The sequence below is a fragment of the Phyllostomus discolor genome, chromosome 10 (genome assembly GCF_004126475.2).
Source record: "Phyllostomus discolor isolate MPI-MPIP mPhyDis1 chromosome 10, mPhyDis1.pri.v3, whole genome shotgun sequence".
Lineage (NCBI taxonomy): Eukaryota > Metazoa > Chordata > Mammalia > Chiroptera > Phyllostomidae > Phyllostomus > Phyllostomus discolor.
This window is the reverse complement of record NC_040912.2, coordinates 35609194-35627239: the sequence shown is the minus strand read 5'-3', so window position 1 is coordinate 35627239 and position 18046 is coordinate 35609194. Positions and strand designations below refer to the sequence as shown.

Here is an 18046-nt window from a genome sequence, read left to right as displayed (position 1 = left end):
AATAAATCCATTTGAAGCTGGGGTCAGAACATACTGGATGATGAGGTAAATTGAGAAACCGTCCATCTGACTTGAAGCCACATCAGGCTCCTTCTGAAAAGCAGGGACCTGATTTTGAGGACCCAGTATAATGAGGGGCTTGAATTAGATTCTGCAGAAGGTTATAAATCCTTTTGAAAAAAAAAATCCACCATCTTTCCAGTTCTTTCTTCTCCCTTTAGTTTGGGGTTTTTCATGCTGCTGCAACAACAAAGGGTGAAGTGGTTTGTTTTTTCTATCTCACATGATACTCGCTCCCTTGGTGAGACTCAACTCAAGAAATGAGAACTCCCCAGGGTTTCCTTAGTCTGAGGAAAAACTGATCTCCAAAGAACCATGGTGCCAGTTCACTGGACTGTAACTATTTCCCAGGTGAGCCATTTGACTTACAGGTAACTCTGCATATATTGGGAATGGGACAGGATCAAGCCCCTAGGGCTTTGAGCTTCTCTGCCACTTGAAGTCACTCCAGCAGTGCCTGAGAAAAACATTGGTTTTCCTTCCTGCCTCGTCACTACCCAGCCCAGTCATACTTGAAATAACCATTCCGAAACAGCTTCATTCTCACATGTGGAATATCTCACAGACGCGGTTTACCGTTCTCTTCTAGGTTCTCCTTTCATTGTTTTTCATTCTAGTCCAGACACAGCAGCCATGTATTCCCACGCTGAAGACCAGGGCACTCCCACTGACGATGGATCTCCGTTTAGAATTTATAATGCACTTATTTGAAGTATCACTTTAATGTGTCTTATGCATCTAAATGATTTAGACACTACACCATACTTTGATAGATATTTAACAAAACAAATTTAGTTAAAGGTAAACTTACATTAAAAATCACAATTCTAGCCCTGGCTGGCGTAGCTCAGTGGATTGAGCGTGGGCTGGGAACCAAAGTGTCCCAGGTTCGATTCCCATCCAGGGTACATTCCTGGGTTGCAGGCCATAACCCCCAGCAACCGCACATTGATGTTTCTCTCTATCTCTCTATCTCTATCTCTATCCCTATCTCCCTCCCTTCCCTCCCTAAAAATAAATAAATAAAATCTTTAAAAAAAAAATCACGATTCTACCAAAAGTACTCTTTGTTCACCATCTGCTTATCAAGCACTTGTAATTGCAGCAGTATGTTTTCATAATTTCCTTTGTTCTGCCTGACCTTGCTCAATTATTCCTAACATTCTTAAACTTTATAATTTTTTTACTTCTAACGAAATAGTACACATATGTAATTTTTACATGAATTCAACAAGCTTGTAAAAAAGAGCAACAGGCTCTCTCTTCGCCCTTTCTTAGGCAAAGTGCATCCACTTTGACTCTTTTGATAATGTTCTCCCTCTATTTTCTCGTTCTGTCCTTCTGGAACTCCTCTGGATTGAATGTTAAAGTTTCACAGAATATTCTCTAATTTTCTCATTTTATTTTCTATTTTCCATCTTAGCATTTTGTCAAACTGAGAATTTTCTCAAATTTATCTTTCAATCCCTATAGTGAACTTTTCTTTCTCCTACTTCATTTCCAAAAGTTCATCCTTGTTCTCTGAATGCTCCTTTTTGAACATGTACTGCACCTACTTCATACATGTGACATCTGCTCTCATCTCTCTGAGCACACCACTGTTCTGAAGCTTTTGTTTTGCTCCCTGCGTTGTCTCTAATTACTTCAGGTTTCTTTCTCTGGTTGCTTCAGTCACTCTCTTTCAGGTTGGAAGGTTACTTAAATGTCTGGTAATCCTTAATTGTCAATTTATGTTTTCCTTTTTCATTATTATGTTTTGAATAAGTAATACATTCACATGCTTCAAATGCAAAAAGTATATAAAAGAATTCAGTAAATTTTTTTCTCCCAATTTTTCCATGAATCTGCTCATTTCCCATCTCTTGCTCATTGGTAACTACTACTCTTAGGTATTCTTCCAGAATTCCCTTATGCACATAAAAGAAAAAATGATAGATTCTTCTATTTTTCCAATTTACATAAAAGATAACATATTAAATGCTATATTAAATGTATTGTATTACATCTCACTTTTTTACACATAACAATGTGACTTTTAGATTTTTTCATAGCTTTATGACATGAGGCATACAGACTATTTCCTCATTTTTTCATAGCTGTATAGTATTCCATTTTATTCATTACTGATTATTTCCAATTTTTTTCTATTATCAATAACTCACAACATGGTAAAATAATAAACAACATGTAAAAACCTCATTTCATACATATGCAGGTATATTTTTAGGCTACATTCCACAAACTGGAGTTGTAAAGTCAAATTTAATGCATTTGTAATTTTGAAAAATTTTGTCCAGTTTCCCTTCATTGAAAGCATACCATCTTAACTACCTACCAGCACTGAGAGGGACATTTAACCTCATGAAAGTCTCATTACCAAAACACATGTACAAATACTAAATAGCTTTCTTCTGTGTATTAGTTTTATATCACCTTTGTAAAAATCATCACAAACTTAGTCACTTAAATCAACATTGATTTACTATCTAATTCTTCTGGAGGTTATATTCAAATGGATCCCAAATTGACCACACTGGGCACCATATACAAAATTCTAGCAAGGTTTGGACCTATTTATGGATATCTCATATATCTGCATTGGCTTTTCCATGTATTCATCAGTCAGTATCATGTCGCTTTAATGATTGCAGCTTTGTAACATATATTATTAATGTCTGGTAGTATGAGTGCCCCCTCATTGCTCTTGTTGTTCCTGGCCAGCCTCACTGATTTATTTTTCCAGATGAGTTTTGGGAACAACTAGTTTAGGCGTTTTTTTGTTGATATTTTTATTGAAATTTGTTATTTATATATTATTACTACTAAAATCACTAAGAGAGAATTGAATCCTATCTAAGAACCTGATATGTCTTTTCATTTCTTCTAGCATTCTTTTCTGTCTTTCATTGGTGTTCATATAGGTCTTTCACATATTTTTGTTAAATTTATCCTGAGTTTTTTCATTGCCCTTATGCTGTTTGAGTGGAGTATTTACATTCTGATTATAATTTGTATGTAAACTACTTTTCCAGTATATCTTAGCAAATCTCTTAGCAATTCATTATATCAATAAAAGCAATTGATGATAACTATACCCCCAATCCCCAAACATAAGAGGAGAAAAAAACCTTGCAGGGTTAGTCCCTTAGAATGACAGGATTAATTAATACATTTTATTTGTGTTTGGAATAGTCTGGCCTCAAATTTTAATTTTGTAGTATTGTTATTATGTAATGCTAAGTCATACAAAGAATATTCTTAACACAAACAATTTATGAAGCACAATAAAAAAAAATATTCTATGAAAACCACTCCATCCAAACAAGATACAGAATATAATGAATCGGTATCCATCTTTGTGGTCTTCCTTAAGCCATCCCTCTGCATCCATCTCCTATGCAATATCCTGAATTTTGTCGTCATTATTCATTTTTTTCAAGTACATCAAGTACTTCTGTATTTCCAAATGATTTGTTTAGTTTTGTTCACCTTAGAACTTTATACAAGTAGAATCATATAGTCTTTTCACATAATATTGTTCCTAAAACACATTCACCTTCTTTTCTATGACTTTTGTTAGTTTAATTTCACAACAATATAAAATTCTGAATAATCCACAAAATGATTTTTGAATACTGTTGGAAATTGAAGTTGTTTCCCTCTTTTACACAGTACTAACAACAGTCATCTATGTGTTTTTGGTACACATGTGCAAAAATTTGTTACGCATAGGGTATATGCATAACAATGTGATTTCTGGGTCATAAATATGCAAATATCTAATTATAATACCAAATTGTATGCTCTAAAGTGCTGTGTATGAGTTCCCTTGGTTCTGTTTCAAGAATGCATGAACTTTTTATGGAACACGTGATATAGTAAATATTTTAGGGCTATACAATCCTACTGCAAATGCTCAACTCTTGTAGTAGAAAAGTAGCCATAGGTAATGTGTTAACAGTAAGGCTGTGTTCCAATAAAACTTCATTTGCAAAATAAGCAACAGGCAGATTTTGGCCCTTTCAACATAGTTTTCCAACTCTATATATTCACATTTTTATACTTTTAATAGCAAGTCACAAATATTTCATAGCCAGTATTTTAGCAAAAAAAGAGAAAGATCAAGAAAATGTGACAAAATGTTAAAAGTTAATTCTAGGTGATTCCAATGCTATCATGTTCAAATACTTGTCTTTCATCATTTCTGTAGGTTTGAAATTTTTCAAAATGAAAAGATATGGAGGAAAAAAACTAATAAAAGAGTCTCACTATATTTTGCCCTTCTGTTTTAAAATAGTTTCATAATAAATTGTGTCAATATCATGTAAAAGAGCCAAAGCTAAGGTCCTTACTTAGGATCTTCAAAAAATTTATTAATGCTCAATATTTTCAAATAATTAAGAAAAAATGCAAATTGAAACATTATTATTATATTTTTAGGAGTAGGAATCAATATCAGAATTATTTTGTTATATCGAACTAACTGTTTATTCTATGCTTAGAAAAACTGCATTAAAATTTAGGGGTCCCTTTTATATGTTACAAATAAGTAAGATGTTAAATATTTAACACATTTTACATCAGGTGTAATAACCTCAGATGTGTTATTAACTTTGTTATTCTTAACTAGGCAACCAGAATCCCCTGATACTCAGTTGGTGATATTAGATGATTTCCAGAAAAGGTTTATAAAAGGAATATTTCACATCTGAGGTGTTTATGCTGTTATTTAGCTCACATACCAACAGTCTCACCAATAACCCTTCTCCAGCTCAGAACACCCAAAACAATCAGTTTTCTTACCTGTTAAATATATTACTTTAAAAAATATATATATTACTTTTAAGGAACTATACATTCAAGAATAGCTGTGAAACATTTCAATGAAAGATAGAAAACATACTTCTTTCACAAATACTTTCCTGAAAATCTAATCACATCAGCTAAACATTGGTGGAGATTGCTTGTGTAGAGTAAAATAATAATACATCTGAAGGTCTTACACTTGATGTAAAGTATGTTCAAATATTCAACATTTTACTTATTTGTAACATGCAAAGAGTCCATAAAACTTTAATGAAAATTTTGCAAACATAGACTAAATAAATTTAGTTTTGCATGACATCAGAATTCTCATGTTGACTCCTACTCCTGAAAATATAGCAATAATGTTTTAACTGCCATGTTCACTCATCCTAGCAGATATTAAAGCACAGTGACAAACTGGTGTAGCTGTAGAAAGATCATCCCAAGGTGGAAATAGATCAAGAGAAACAGCAAATAACAGAGAACTGAACATCATGCAATTTAATATTTGGCAAGTGTCATAAATGAGAAAATGATCAATTAGTAGTTTTATATTGCTTTACAATTTTCATTTATATTATAATTTACAGATTAAGTAACAGAGTTGAAAAGTTTAATTTGCTTAAGGACATATGACTATTAAAAGACACAGATGAGAATCACACACAATTCATTAAACCCAAAACCATGAGCTCATCCACTACATCATTCTGTCTCACTATGAGCTTGAGTACAGACACACACAGACATATGTGATGGGTTTGGTGAATTTGACAGAAAGCTAGGTGAAGGTTAGTAAAGACAAATGGCAGGTGAGATAACAAGATTGCTAGGAAAAAATTATAATAAGTGAGGAGTAAATGTGGCATATTGGACTACATTTACTAATAGACCTTATACAGGGTCTAGAATATTACTGTAAACCACCCAACCCAGCCTTCTAGGGACACCTATGGGTCCTAAGCAGCAGAGGGCTATTTGGTAAAATGTGAAGTTTAATTTCACCAAGAACCCAAGTAACTCATTGAGGGATGCTTTTCCTTCATAAAATTACTGGGCCCAAGAAGACTACAATGTTCCCACTCAGTGAAACAGTATGAGCCCCAGAAGTGGTGGATCAGAGCTCGGGGGAGGCCACAGAGACAGCAAATACCTGCGGTGGAAGAAATTGCAGTGTCCTCCAAATTCCACTTTCTCGTGTCACAGTAGGGTCGTGGTCGGGCACATTAGAAATAGGTATACCTGCCTCACATTCTCCTTCTTTTTCCCCTGGATAGACACCGATGGAGAAGAGGCTCTAGAAATGGGTACAGCTTCAACATGTGAGGAACCTGGGTTCCTGAATCACCATATGGAAGAGAGACACCCACTGACACGGGCCTTAGATTGCTGCATGAGACAGACATAAAATTCCATTGTGTTTGAGTCATTAAAAATTTGGGGTCTATTTATCGATACAGGCAAGGCTACTCTGACTAATACAATTTGTCTACACATCATGTCATAAGCGGCACTCTTCCACATCCACTGAAAGCGTATAGTTTGGCAGTGGGAAATAGTATGTGCACAATAGTTCAGAGTAGGTAACGTAAAACCAGTCGGTGATCACAGGGGCAGCAGGTATTGGCAAGAGAGACATAAAGAGCAGCAGCTAGAACAGAAGAAACATAGATGCCTAGAGAGCTGCTGCTTCAAAACTCACAGAGAGCTGTAAGAAAGGGACAGGGTCGGGAGCAGATCGCTTGACTGAGGGCTACTGACCCTCTACTGTTAGGAACAAACTGTAAAACATAGTTACTACCTTCTTCATACTGTTAGTGCCCTAACGATATTCACGCGGACAGGAGCGTGTGTCCATAGACACATGTGCAGTGAGAATGAACACTCCAGACATGACAGTGTTAGTGTTCTCATTGATTCACCTGAACCATTTAAGAGAAGCAGACCATACAGTCATAAGGATTTTTTCATTTTGAAGAAGAAAAATTTTATTAATTCTATATTTTCATGAAGATATTTAAGTGGCTATACATAAGTAAATATGTAATAAGATGAGATACAAAGTTCTGTCCAATTCTTATTGTGAAATCTTTCAAGAAATGGGTATTTACAGAAAACAGAGAACAGTGCTCCTGCTGCACAATGAGCTCCTTTGAGAGCTCATGTGGCACTGTGCTCATGGTCATTGCCGGCACTTGGCACACAGGAGGCACCGAGGAACATTCAGTAGAGGAATTTATGAATGTGTAAGTACTCAAGTAGCTTTTGATGTGTAAATTCAATGGTAATTGTTACATTGTTTTGGCCTTGGAATCCCCATTCCCTGTTATTTCAGTTCTGCTAAGTGTATGACAAAGTAATTGACTGATTATGCCTAAGACACCTAAACAACGTTCTTTTTCTCTTCTTTCTTTCTTTCACTCTACATGTCACAGCTCCCTTCAACCCAAATCAAGATGCAGATAGCATTGTCAAGTTTGACGCTTTTGGAGATGGAATGGGACGATACAACGTGTTCAATTTCCAGCACGTGGGTGGCAAGTATTCCTACTTGAAGGTGGGTCACTGGGCGGAAACCTTATCGCTAGACGTCGACTCTATCCACTGGTCTCGAAACTCAGTCCCCACTTCCCAGTGCAGTGACCCCTGTGCCCCCAACGAAATGAAGAATATGCAACCAGGGGATGTCTGCTGCTGGATCTGCATCCCCTGCGAGCCCTACGAATACCTGGCTGATGAGTTTACCTGTATGGGCTGCGGCCTCGGGCAGTGGCCCACTGCAGACCTATCTGGCTGCTTTGACCTTCCTGAGGACTACATCAGGTGGGAAGATGCCTGGGCCATTGGTCCAGTCACCATCGCCTGCCTGGGTTTTGCATGCACATGCGTGGTTGTGACTGTTTTTATCAAGCACAACAACACACCCTTGGTCAAAGCCTCAGGCCGAGAGCTCTGCTACATCTTGTTGTTTGGGGTTGGCCTATCCTATTGCATGACATTTTTCTTCATTGCCAAGCCGTCACCAGTCATCTGCGCATTGCGCCGACTGGGACTGGGGACATCCTTTGCTATCTGTTACTCAGCCCTGCTGACCAAAACAAACTGCATTGCCCGCATCTTTGATGGGGTAAAGAATGGCGCTCAGAGGCCAAAATTCATCAGCCCAAGTTCTCAGGTTTTCATCTGCCTGGGTCTGATACTGGTGCAAATTGTGGTGGTGTCTGTGTGGCTCATCCTGGAGGCTCCAGGCACCAGGAGGTACACCATTCCAGAGAAGCGGGAAACGGTCATCTTAAAATGCAACGTCAGAGATGCCAGCATGCTGATCTCACTCACCTACGATGTGGTCCTGGTGATCTTATGCACTGTGTATGCCTTCAAAACGCGGAAGTGCCCAGAAAATTTCAATGAAGCCAAGTTCATTGGTTTTACCATGTATACCACATGCATCATCTGGCTGGCCTTTCTCCCTATATTTTATGTGACATCAAGTGACTACAGAGTAAGTTTTTTAATGCTTTCTTCGTTTCCTTCTTTTTTTATCCTGCCAATGTTTTGTTTTGAAGGATTTAAAATGATTCCTTTCATTTCAGCTCAGCAACTAGGTAGGTAATTACTAATGTTATGATGAACCACCATATTATATATGGAAATTAATTCACAGTGTTCTAAAAGCATTTAATTAGTGCCTACTATGTGCAAAGCATTGTGCTAGGCACAGAGTGAAAGATAAATGTAAATGCATGGTCATTCAAACAAACTATAATCTAGTGGGAGAAAATGTAATACATACACATACCCCTAAAACTTTTAATTAAATTTAGAAAATGAATGATAAGAAAATAAGACTTAAACCACTAAAAGCCTTGAGGCTACTTCAAATGAGAAACAAGAGCACCTGGCTACCACAGATGGATATATAAATTAAAATGGGTTTATAACATTAAGCCAGGATCAGTTTAAAGATCTAAAAATTTTCACTTAAGCTTCAAATAAGCACCATTACTTCTCTAAAACACATTAAAATACAATGTTAGTTTTTATACCTTTTCTATAATTTTAGTTCCTGTAGACATAAGGAGTATATATATTCCTTGAACTAGTTATAATTTTTACTGTATATATCCAAGTAACCTAATTAAGTCATTATTCATATAGTCTTTAGTAATATATAGTTCACAATTTCTGGGTTTCAATATAATTACCATCTTCTCTGAAAGAAATATCATCACTCCATCATAATTTCTCAAATCGTTGAAACCATCTATCAGTTGTTTTACACTTATAATTCTGATTTTAATATATTCCAATGAGTAAATATAAGAATTTTTTCTCTTGAGGCAATTGGATTTTATTCTCTAGACTTCTCAAGTTGTCACAGATGACAGTTTTTCAGAAGCATCATGGTTTCCCTACTGCACCATGGTTTCACAAAATGAAGTCCTCTGCAGGCTGTTAACTGTCCCCAAATCTTCTGTTTATCAGCAACCCCTACATCACCAAAATCTTGGAACATTGCAGCTCCAAAAATGACAAAACTCTTTAAAGGATGAGATCAAGAGACTGGGAATACTAATGTATCTAGTCTACTAAATTCACAGCCATGTGACCGAAACCTATGGACTACACTGAAGCAAGAGCAAGAAAATTAAAGAACATAAGTTCAATGCTGGGGTAATGTCAGGGTTTTTAAGACTACCTGTTTAAAAATTTGCAAATTGTCATAAAAGAAAACAGAATTGAAACAGCAAAATCAAAGGTCAGATTATGTGAGCCACAGGGGAGTGTGAAGCTTTAGAGTGTGGATTAAAATACAGGGTCATGCTTCTTGCACTGTAATGTCCCCATTTTCATCTTTTGTCTTCAGGTGCACATCACAGCTCTAGATCTCTAAGGATTTTTTTTTAAGTTCTTAGGAAACCACACTTAGCAGACATGATTTGGGTTATTGGGACTACAAAATAGTTACAATATTAATTATTTTATCCTGGATATATGAAACTTAATTCTCAAAAAAAATACTGACAAATATTGACAAACAGAGCAGAAAACACTCCTGAGAATAAACAAATAGCATTATAAAAATTTAATGTTATTGAATGAATTAACATTTATTTCTAAAACACACACACAAAAATGACTCTTTTCCTTTAACCTGATGGCAATGTAGATAAACTGATTAAACGGAATTAGCTGAAGATACCAGAAGTTTCACCACGTGGCAGAAGCCCTTAGGCCAACAGGGCAGAAGTTGCTGGGTTGAGTGTTTTAAGTTCCACACTAACTAAGGCAATCCAGTCACAGTGAAGTCATCAGCGGCCTCAGTTCTTCCTTACAAATAATGCCAATCCTAAATGTTCAAAGGAAATGAGAAGGTAGACTGGAGCCTCCAACACAGTGGTTTTCAAGTTGGGCTACACGTTGAATCAACTGTGTGCTTTAAAAATATATATATTGCTACCTGAGGCACATCCCGAGAGGTTCCGATTTAGTTGTTTAGTTGGCTGATCTGCAGGCTAGACATCGGGCTTTCTCAAGGCCTCCCAAGTGGCTCTCATTTGCAGCCAAGACTGAAAACCTCTGCTCTAATGAATCACCAGGTCTTATGGTTGCACAGATGTCTTCAGTTGGGCCTGCACTATTTTGAAATTCTTTGAAATATTTTTCAAAGTTAGAACATTGAGAAATGTTATGTAAATGTCCAGATTCTTGGCTTCTCTAATCAAAGTAATACAAGTAGACTCAATTCCTACGTGCAATGATGAGCCAGGTCTGAGTAGTGTCTACGCCTCAAGCCAGGGCACTGGCAGTGCTGTGGCCCTCACCCCCACCAGTCTGTGAATTCTTACACCCGGCTCTCTTCCCTTATGAATCTGCACAGACCCTGTAGACGTTGTAACTTAAGACTTTTGTTCTGGAAATTCCAGAATGAGATTTTAAATTTCCCAGAGAGAAACCCTGTGGCTCAGATAGAAGCAGCAGCATTAGAAAAATACCACCCAATAGTTTGAAGGCAGCTACAAGGAATTTGGGCATTAAACAGTCAGCAGGGTTTATGACTCAGTACTTTGCCACCTATTGTGAGTTATAAATAAATATAAAGCATGATTCCAATCTTCAAAAATCATATATCCCAGCTGGGAAAAACATAACAAACATGAAAGAACTCAAGATTAACACAGAAGAGTTTATAATTAAATTGGTGATACAATCTCTTAACTGCCTACAGGTTTCAGAGAAAAATTGCATCAGTAAAAGCTTGGTCTTTCCAGGAATACTCCTTGAAGAGGTGGGATTTCACCCTGTACCTTGGTGAGCAAGTGCAATTGCAGTAGCTGGAGAGTATAGGGCATGCAGGGAATAGTCTTGAGGTGAGACAGAAATGGGCCAAGCAGAACCCAGTGATACTGGCCATACTCAACTGGAAAAATGGGTTCAGGGGATCTAGTGAGAAACTAATGAGAATTGGCAACTTGGTCAGATTATACCAGGCAGAGGAATTCATCTACATAGTCTTTAAGGGCTTTGAGTTCTTGCATTTTAAATTTTTTTCTTGTTTTCCTTTGTTGGTTGTTTGCTCAAGCAAAAAGTGACAAGATGTAAAGGGTAAGAGGAAAAGAAAGGGAGGAAACTTTCCTGATCAACTCTGAGATCTTACTCTGCTAGATGCTTTGCATACGTGAGCTAGTCACTGATCCTCATCAGCACCCTGGAAAGCAAATTTTATTATTCACTGAGAAGAGTAAACAAACTCAGAGGATAATTAATTTCCCAGGTGGCTCAGGTAAGGAAATAGTAGGACATGTTTTTCACACCTAAATGCATTTCTTTCACATTACACCACAAGCTTATCTATCCTTGATATGGAAGCTGGATTTAGAAGAGCAGAGTCTAGAATGACCAGGGCTAATTGAAGCTAGTATAGGCATCCAAGACAAAGCAAGCAAGAACTTGGGTAAAAATCTGAAAATTGAAGGGATCTTCCAGAACTATCCAGGCCATCTTTTTCTGTGTTACAAGGAAACCATCCCAAAGAGTATAAGAATCAAACTGAGTCACCAGGGATCTAACACACAGTTTAAATGGTATAAATAAAAATGAGGCCATGTTTGGTTGGAAGTTACCCATAAAATAAATAATTAATAGTAACTACTGAGTGTTTTGTTCATTCATGCCTTTCAAATATATTTGAGCACTCATTATGGGCCTTGAAGATACAAACTGTCAACACAGACAAGTCCTCCTCTTTTATAACTTACAAGACTGTAAGTGTTTGGGAAGAAGAGGCAGAGAATAAATAATGAATAAATAAGAAATGCAGGTTAAGTCATACAGGGGTAAGTACTATGACAGAAGGAAGAGGAGGCTTTGCTACTGCAGAGCTTTGCCAACTTTAATGTGCACATAACTTGCCTGGAGATCTTGATTCAGTAAGAAGGGATGAGACCCAAGAGTCTGGATTTCTAGCAAGCTCTCAGATGATGGAGACAATGCTAAACAAAGGACTGTCCTTTGGATATCAAGATACTGGATTGTTACTGGGCTTGGGACAGCTAAAGCACTTTACCTACAGTAGGCAGAGATTTCAGAAGTGATTCCAAAATTTTGACAAGGTCCAAATACTGATTTTCCCATGTTGACTACTTTAAAAATATACTGAATCTCAAATTCTTTTTTATAAAAGTGAAGGGGTTAAGCAAAAAAAATAATAATAACTCATAGACATAGACAACAGTATGGCAATTACCAGAGGGAAAGGGGAGTAGGGGGAGGTAGAGGAAGGTAAAAAGGGATAGATGGCAATGAAAGAAAACTTGATTGGGGTGGGGAAACCAAAATACAGTGTACAGATGATGTATTAGAATATTATAGAATTGTACACCTGAAACTTATATAATTTTATTAACCAATGTCACCCCAAAAATTCAATAAAAAAGAACAAATAAGTAGTGCCTGTTTCATAATACTCCACTAAAGACTGGGAAGGAGCCAGGCATGGGAATTCTATGTGCTAGACAGAAGAAATAGCAAGTACAAACATGTCTAGGTAAAAATGTCTTAGAAAATAAGGGTGCATATGGCCACAGTTTAATGAACAAATAGAAGAACGATTTTATATGAGAGGTAGGCAGGGGAGCTAAATCATGTTGGACTTTATGGGCTACTGCAAAAAGAACAGATTTTATTCTATATGAAAAAAGAAACCATTGAAAGATTTTAAGCAGAAGAGCTTGATAATCTCACATTTGGTGATCTCATATTTTAGAAAAAAGAAATGAAGCTTCTAAAGACAGTGTCTATGTGACAGGAAGCAAAGACAGCAGCGGGGAGACTGGTTAGGTGGCTGTGCTCCAGTCAGAGCTGACGGTAGGATGCTAACAGTGGACAGGGAGCCTGCCAAGAGCTGTGAAGGGTTTTGACCCATCTTGCCATCTCACAAGTTAGCCTGCCACAGTTTCAGGGTTGCCCATAGAAGACTGGAGACTCCTGATTCATAGACAAAGGACTCTATTACTCACAGCTGTCACTGTAACCAAAGGGTCAGCACTTTTGTAGGTTCCCCAAGTCCCAGTTTCTACCAGGTGATGCAAGCGGGCTAGGGGACACCTGCATAGGCAGTGATCAGGACAGGATCAGTGTCACTAATTTTTCTTTTTGCCTTAAATTAAATATGTCACATCACAGCATGGTTACCGAGCCTGTCCTCAATGAAAATGTTGGTCCTGTGTTCATCATGGGTCTCTAGTATGAAGTTTAATTTTTAAAATATTGCAATAAAATATTTGTCATGATTACAGAGTTTTTGGTGCCCCCATAAATCCGTATTTCAAGCAAGTGCCTCACTTGCCTCATTCTAGCCTCAGTCCTGCCTTGCCCCTAGCAGGTCTGGCTCGGATGCTGACTTGGCTGTCACCAACAGAGCAAAACATTGGAGTTCTTCCCCCCCACCAAAGTCTCCCAGCATATCGGGTCTGGTGCGTATGGACTTCAGCCACCCTCGGGAATGGGGAGACCTTGGTCCTATCCTTAAGCGTCTTTCTCCTCAAAGCAGCTGAAATTAGAGTGGAGAGTCAGGAGGATTCAGACTGTATGGGAGAGAGAGCAGTCCTGTGCCAGTAAGCAAGGCACACAGACTTTCAGTTTAGGCAGCAACTACTCATGGCTCAGCCACAGGAAGGCCCGCTGTTTCTGAGCACCAAAATCTGTAACGTGGATAGAGAGATCAACATGACTGCCACTATTCATTTCAATTTTGAGGACCCCTGGACTCCATGGCCAGAGCCAGATGCCTTCTGCCTGGGCGCATGCTATGTGCCCTTCAGCTGACATGGGCTTGACTTGCACAGCAGCAATTTTTTAAAGGAGCCCATCTTAATCCAGGGCATTTGCTATCTCATCAGGATAACATCTCTTAGGGTCTTGCCCAGAGTTAAGAAAGGGCTAGGGAAGTTTTCCAGTGGGGCGGCTGATTGCAAGGGTTTATCTAGATTCCTCTGCACCAGTTTCTCATTCTTTAGTGCGCCGCCTTTGTCAGCATTTCAAACCTAATCCAGGTCAGTAAGAGCCCAAATACTAGTCAGTGCTTTATTTACGGTTTCTCGATGTGTTTTTCTGTCTCAGAGAAATCTCACAGGGAGCACCAAATCTTTTTCGCAGCCAGGTTCTGCTGCAAAAAACTGAGACCTTGTCATCTTGCAATGGATCTAAATTTGGCATGAGAGACCTCAGCGGGGGATGAGCCCGAAGAGAGCTCAGCTGTTGTCAGTCTGCCTTAATAAGCATTATGCACCCTGCCCCCTCATCTCCCAAAGGGAACCAGCCAAAGTTCAAATAATTCACCTGGTTTCTGCCTCCTCTGAAGGTCCCTCTTTTGATGCTCAGTGTAGGTGCATGTCTCTGCAACTGTTATGTGAAAGGAAGCACAACTTTCTGCCTACCTAGGAAAACTTGCAGTGCTAGTTGTTAGATTGGGCAGACCTAAATTAGATTGGGAAGGAAATTCACCCTAGTCTACTCCCACCCCCAAGGAGAGGGAACAAAAACACAACAGCTCTAGCAGAAACCACCTTCTGTTTCTCAGCCCCGGGCCCCCTCCCCAATTGCTCCTCATTAATAGGCAATAAAGCAGATCACTAATTATTGCTTGGTTAGCCATTCAACTTGGTCAATATGTTTGCTACTGATTTCCATTCTGGTGCTGAGGATAGAGCAATGGATGAAAATGCTCACAACTGTGGTAAGCCTATGAGGTTTTGTGTTCTTAGGTAACGTACAGTCTTACTATCATTTCCAGTGGGACATTTAAATGCTTAATCCTATGTAGTTATCAAAGCCATATCTTAACTTACCATTAAATATCATTTTCCCCTGGGGTCTGGTCTGCCTCTGGCTGAGAGCTTGTAGTGGTTCCCTCCTTTCTTCTGTTCACCCTCCCCAGTCTACCAGTTGATATTTCCTTCTCAGCCCTGGTTAAAGAGGAATAAGGAAGAAGTAGGACCGTTCTTATGTGGCTGGCCGGCTTTATGATCTCTAAGTCCACGGTGGTTAAAGACACATCCTCAGAATACCTGGAAGGGGGTTAAAGGGTGTTTTCCTGTGATCTTCGCAAGTTTCCCACCATCCCCTTTCTCCTGCAGATCCTTGAGTGAGTTGGCTGGTAATTAATTCTCTAGTCTGAGTTCCCTCTTGTGGCCCTAGGCTCAGCCCCAGCACACCAGCTCTGCACGTGGCCTCCAATTTCTCCCTGTGCAGAGCTCCAGGCTCCTCCTGAGCCCGGGCCTACCCATGGTGGCTGTTTACAGTGTGGCTCAAGTTCTTGTCCACGAATACCACTCCCATGTCCTTTGCTTTGCTAAATTCTTACAGTGAAGGAGCAAGTCCCTGTGCTCTGCTCCAAAGGTAATTAGCTTTTCTCACCTTCTAGATTTCTATGACAGGAATCAGGCCCCGAGCCAGAGGGCATCCTCCCCCTGCAGAAAAACTTCAAACTTTCTGTGAATGGCCAGAAACCTCTAAATCCTCCCTAGCATTTACGTGATGAACTAGGCACAACCCACCCACCCCATCCCCCACCAATGGTTTGAAAGGTGTAGGACACACAGCACAACTTTTTTCAATATATTTCCCTCATAAAAGCCTCTTCTCTGTCCTTGTAAAGTCTTACAGAAACATTTCGGAAAAGGTTTCCTTAAAAATGTGTACATTTGAACTTATTTCACGCTCACTCTGATATCTGTCATCTCTCATATTAGCTCCATAGCCAAAACCAAGGCAGAAAGAGGACAGTTTTACTATCATAATGTACATGTATCATACATATATACATATATACACACAAACACACACATATATATGTAAACAAGTTATGCCAGGAATTGGACTTACTGTAAATAACACAGATATGATTTATCAAGGCTTTCACATCATGGATGGTAGAGTCTCTTCTAAGAAGTTGACAAGAGAAAAGAGCTTGCAACTTAGGGCCAAGTTGGAGGACACTGGACTGGTTAAGGGAGACAAGTGCTTTAAAATACTAAAGATGTTTTGAGCACTTAAAGCAGAGATGTCAAACTCATTTTCACCAGGGGCCACATCAACCTCACAGTTGCCTTCAAAGGGCTGAATGTAATTTTAGGACTGTATAAATGTAACTACTCCTTAATAGTTAAGCGAAAGCTCAGGGCTGCAGCCGGGTAGAAACAAGGTGCCAGGCAGGATAAAACAAGGTGGAGGGCCAGATTCAGACCATGGGCCTTGTGTTTGTCACCTGTGATTTAAAGTAAAACTAGCCCTGGCCATTGGGGCTTGGTTGGTTGGAGTGTCTTCCCATAACAGAAAGGTTTTCGGGTTCGATTCCCAGTTAGGGCACATAAGCAAGTTGCATGTTCCATCCCTGGTCCAGGAGAGAACAATCCCCATCCGGGTACATGCGGAAGGCAGTAAATCAATGTTTCTCTCTTGTATCAGTGTTTCCTTCTCTCCCTTCCTTTCTCTTTCTAGAAAGCAATGAAAAAATGCCCTAGGGTGAGGGGAAAAATAGATAGATGATAGATAGATAGACAGATAGATAGATAGATAGATAGATAGGTAGACAGATAGATAGATAGATAGATAGATAGAAGATAGAAAAACTAGAGTCTGCAGAATTATGCTACAAGTGCAAACTGAATTTTTTCTTTATCAAAAGCAAAATGAAGCCTTCTAAAATTATGTGGCTTCTCCAGTTCACTGTTCAGTCTTCAGCTTTTGTTGATTAAAGAAGAAAGTTGAACACTTAAAGTTATAAGGAATTCTGTTTTCTGGTAATAGCATTGTCTGGGGAAAAAAGAAAAAAGATATCTAAAAATACTCTAGGGTTTACCATAGCTACTCTGAGTAGAAACTTATAGAAGAAATCATTAATTTCCATTTTTCAGCACAAAAAGTGATGAAATATGTAGAATCTAATTTGGGACTTTTCCAAAAAAAATTCTGTGAGAGCTGAAGCCAGGACTAACAATGAGCTCAGAGGTGAAGAGTAACAGCAAGGGAATAAAAAGCAGAGATGATAAAGCCTAGTCCTGAGGTATACTTTCAGGGGAAGCAAAGAGAAAGAAAGTGAAAGTTATCTGTCAGGGATGGGAGTACAGTGAAATTTATATGTCAGGGCTAGAGAACAAAAAACATTAAACAGTGAGTATCTGATGTATCAAAATTCCAGAGAGATGACAATGAAGTAATTAAAAGAATAGGTGCCCCAGAAGAAAGTTGATAGTGTCCCCCAATATTGACTAGGAAAACCAGGATCTAATAGGCAGAGTTCCCAGCATGAGAGTTAAGAAAATGTAAAAAGCCTGGACTTGTTCCTAATATAGTGAACCTCAAACAAGCCAAACTGACTGATACCATCAGCAATCTGATCAGTTCATCATTGAAGATCAGCATTTTACTATTTAAGGTTCTGAATTCACTGATGGTGCAAAGATGTCTTTTAAAAAAAAATCATCACCAAAGGATATGCTTATTGATTTTAAACAGAGAGGAGGGGAGAGAGAGAAAAAAAAAGCATCAATTGGTTGCCTCCCGTACATGTCCAGACTGGGGATTGAACCTGCAGCCTTGTGGTATACAGGATGATGCTCCAACCAACTGAGCCACCCACCCAGGACTGCAGAAATATCTTTATACAAATATAAAGAAG

At 38.6% G+C, this 18046-nt stretch overlaps 1 protein-coding gene across 2 annotated transcripts in view; it reads left to right on the top strand.

The window, feature by feature from the left end:
• Positions 1-18046, top strand: part of GRM3 (glutamate metabotropic receptor 3) — a 201798-nt gene that overhangs the window by 170080 nt on the left and 13672 nt on the right. For both annotated transcript variants that reach the window (XM_036010673.1, XM_028526231.2), the window contains exon 4: positions 7302-8368. In XM_036010673.1, the coding sequence (XP_035866566.1) occupies positions 7302-8368 (1067 nt within the window). The remainder of the gene's footprint in view (positions 1-7301; positions 8369-18046) is intronic.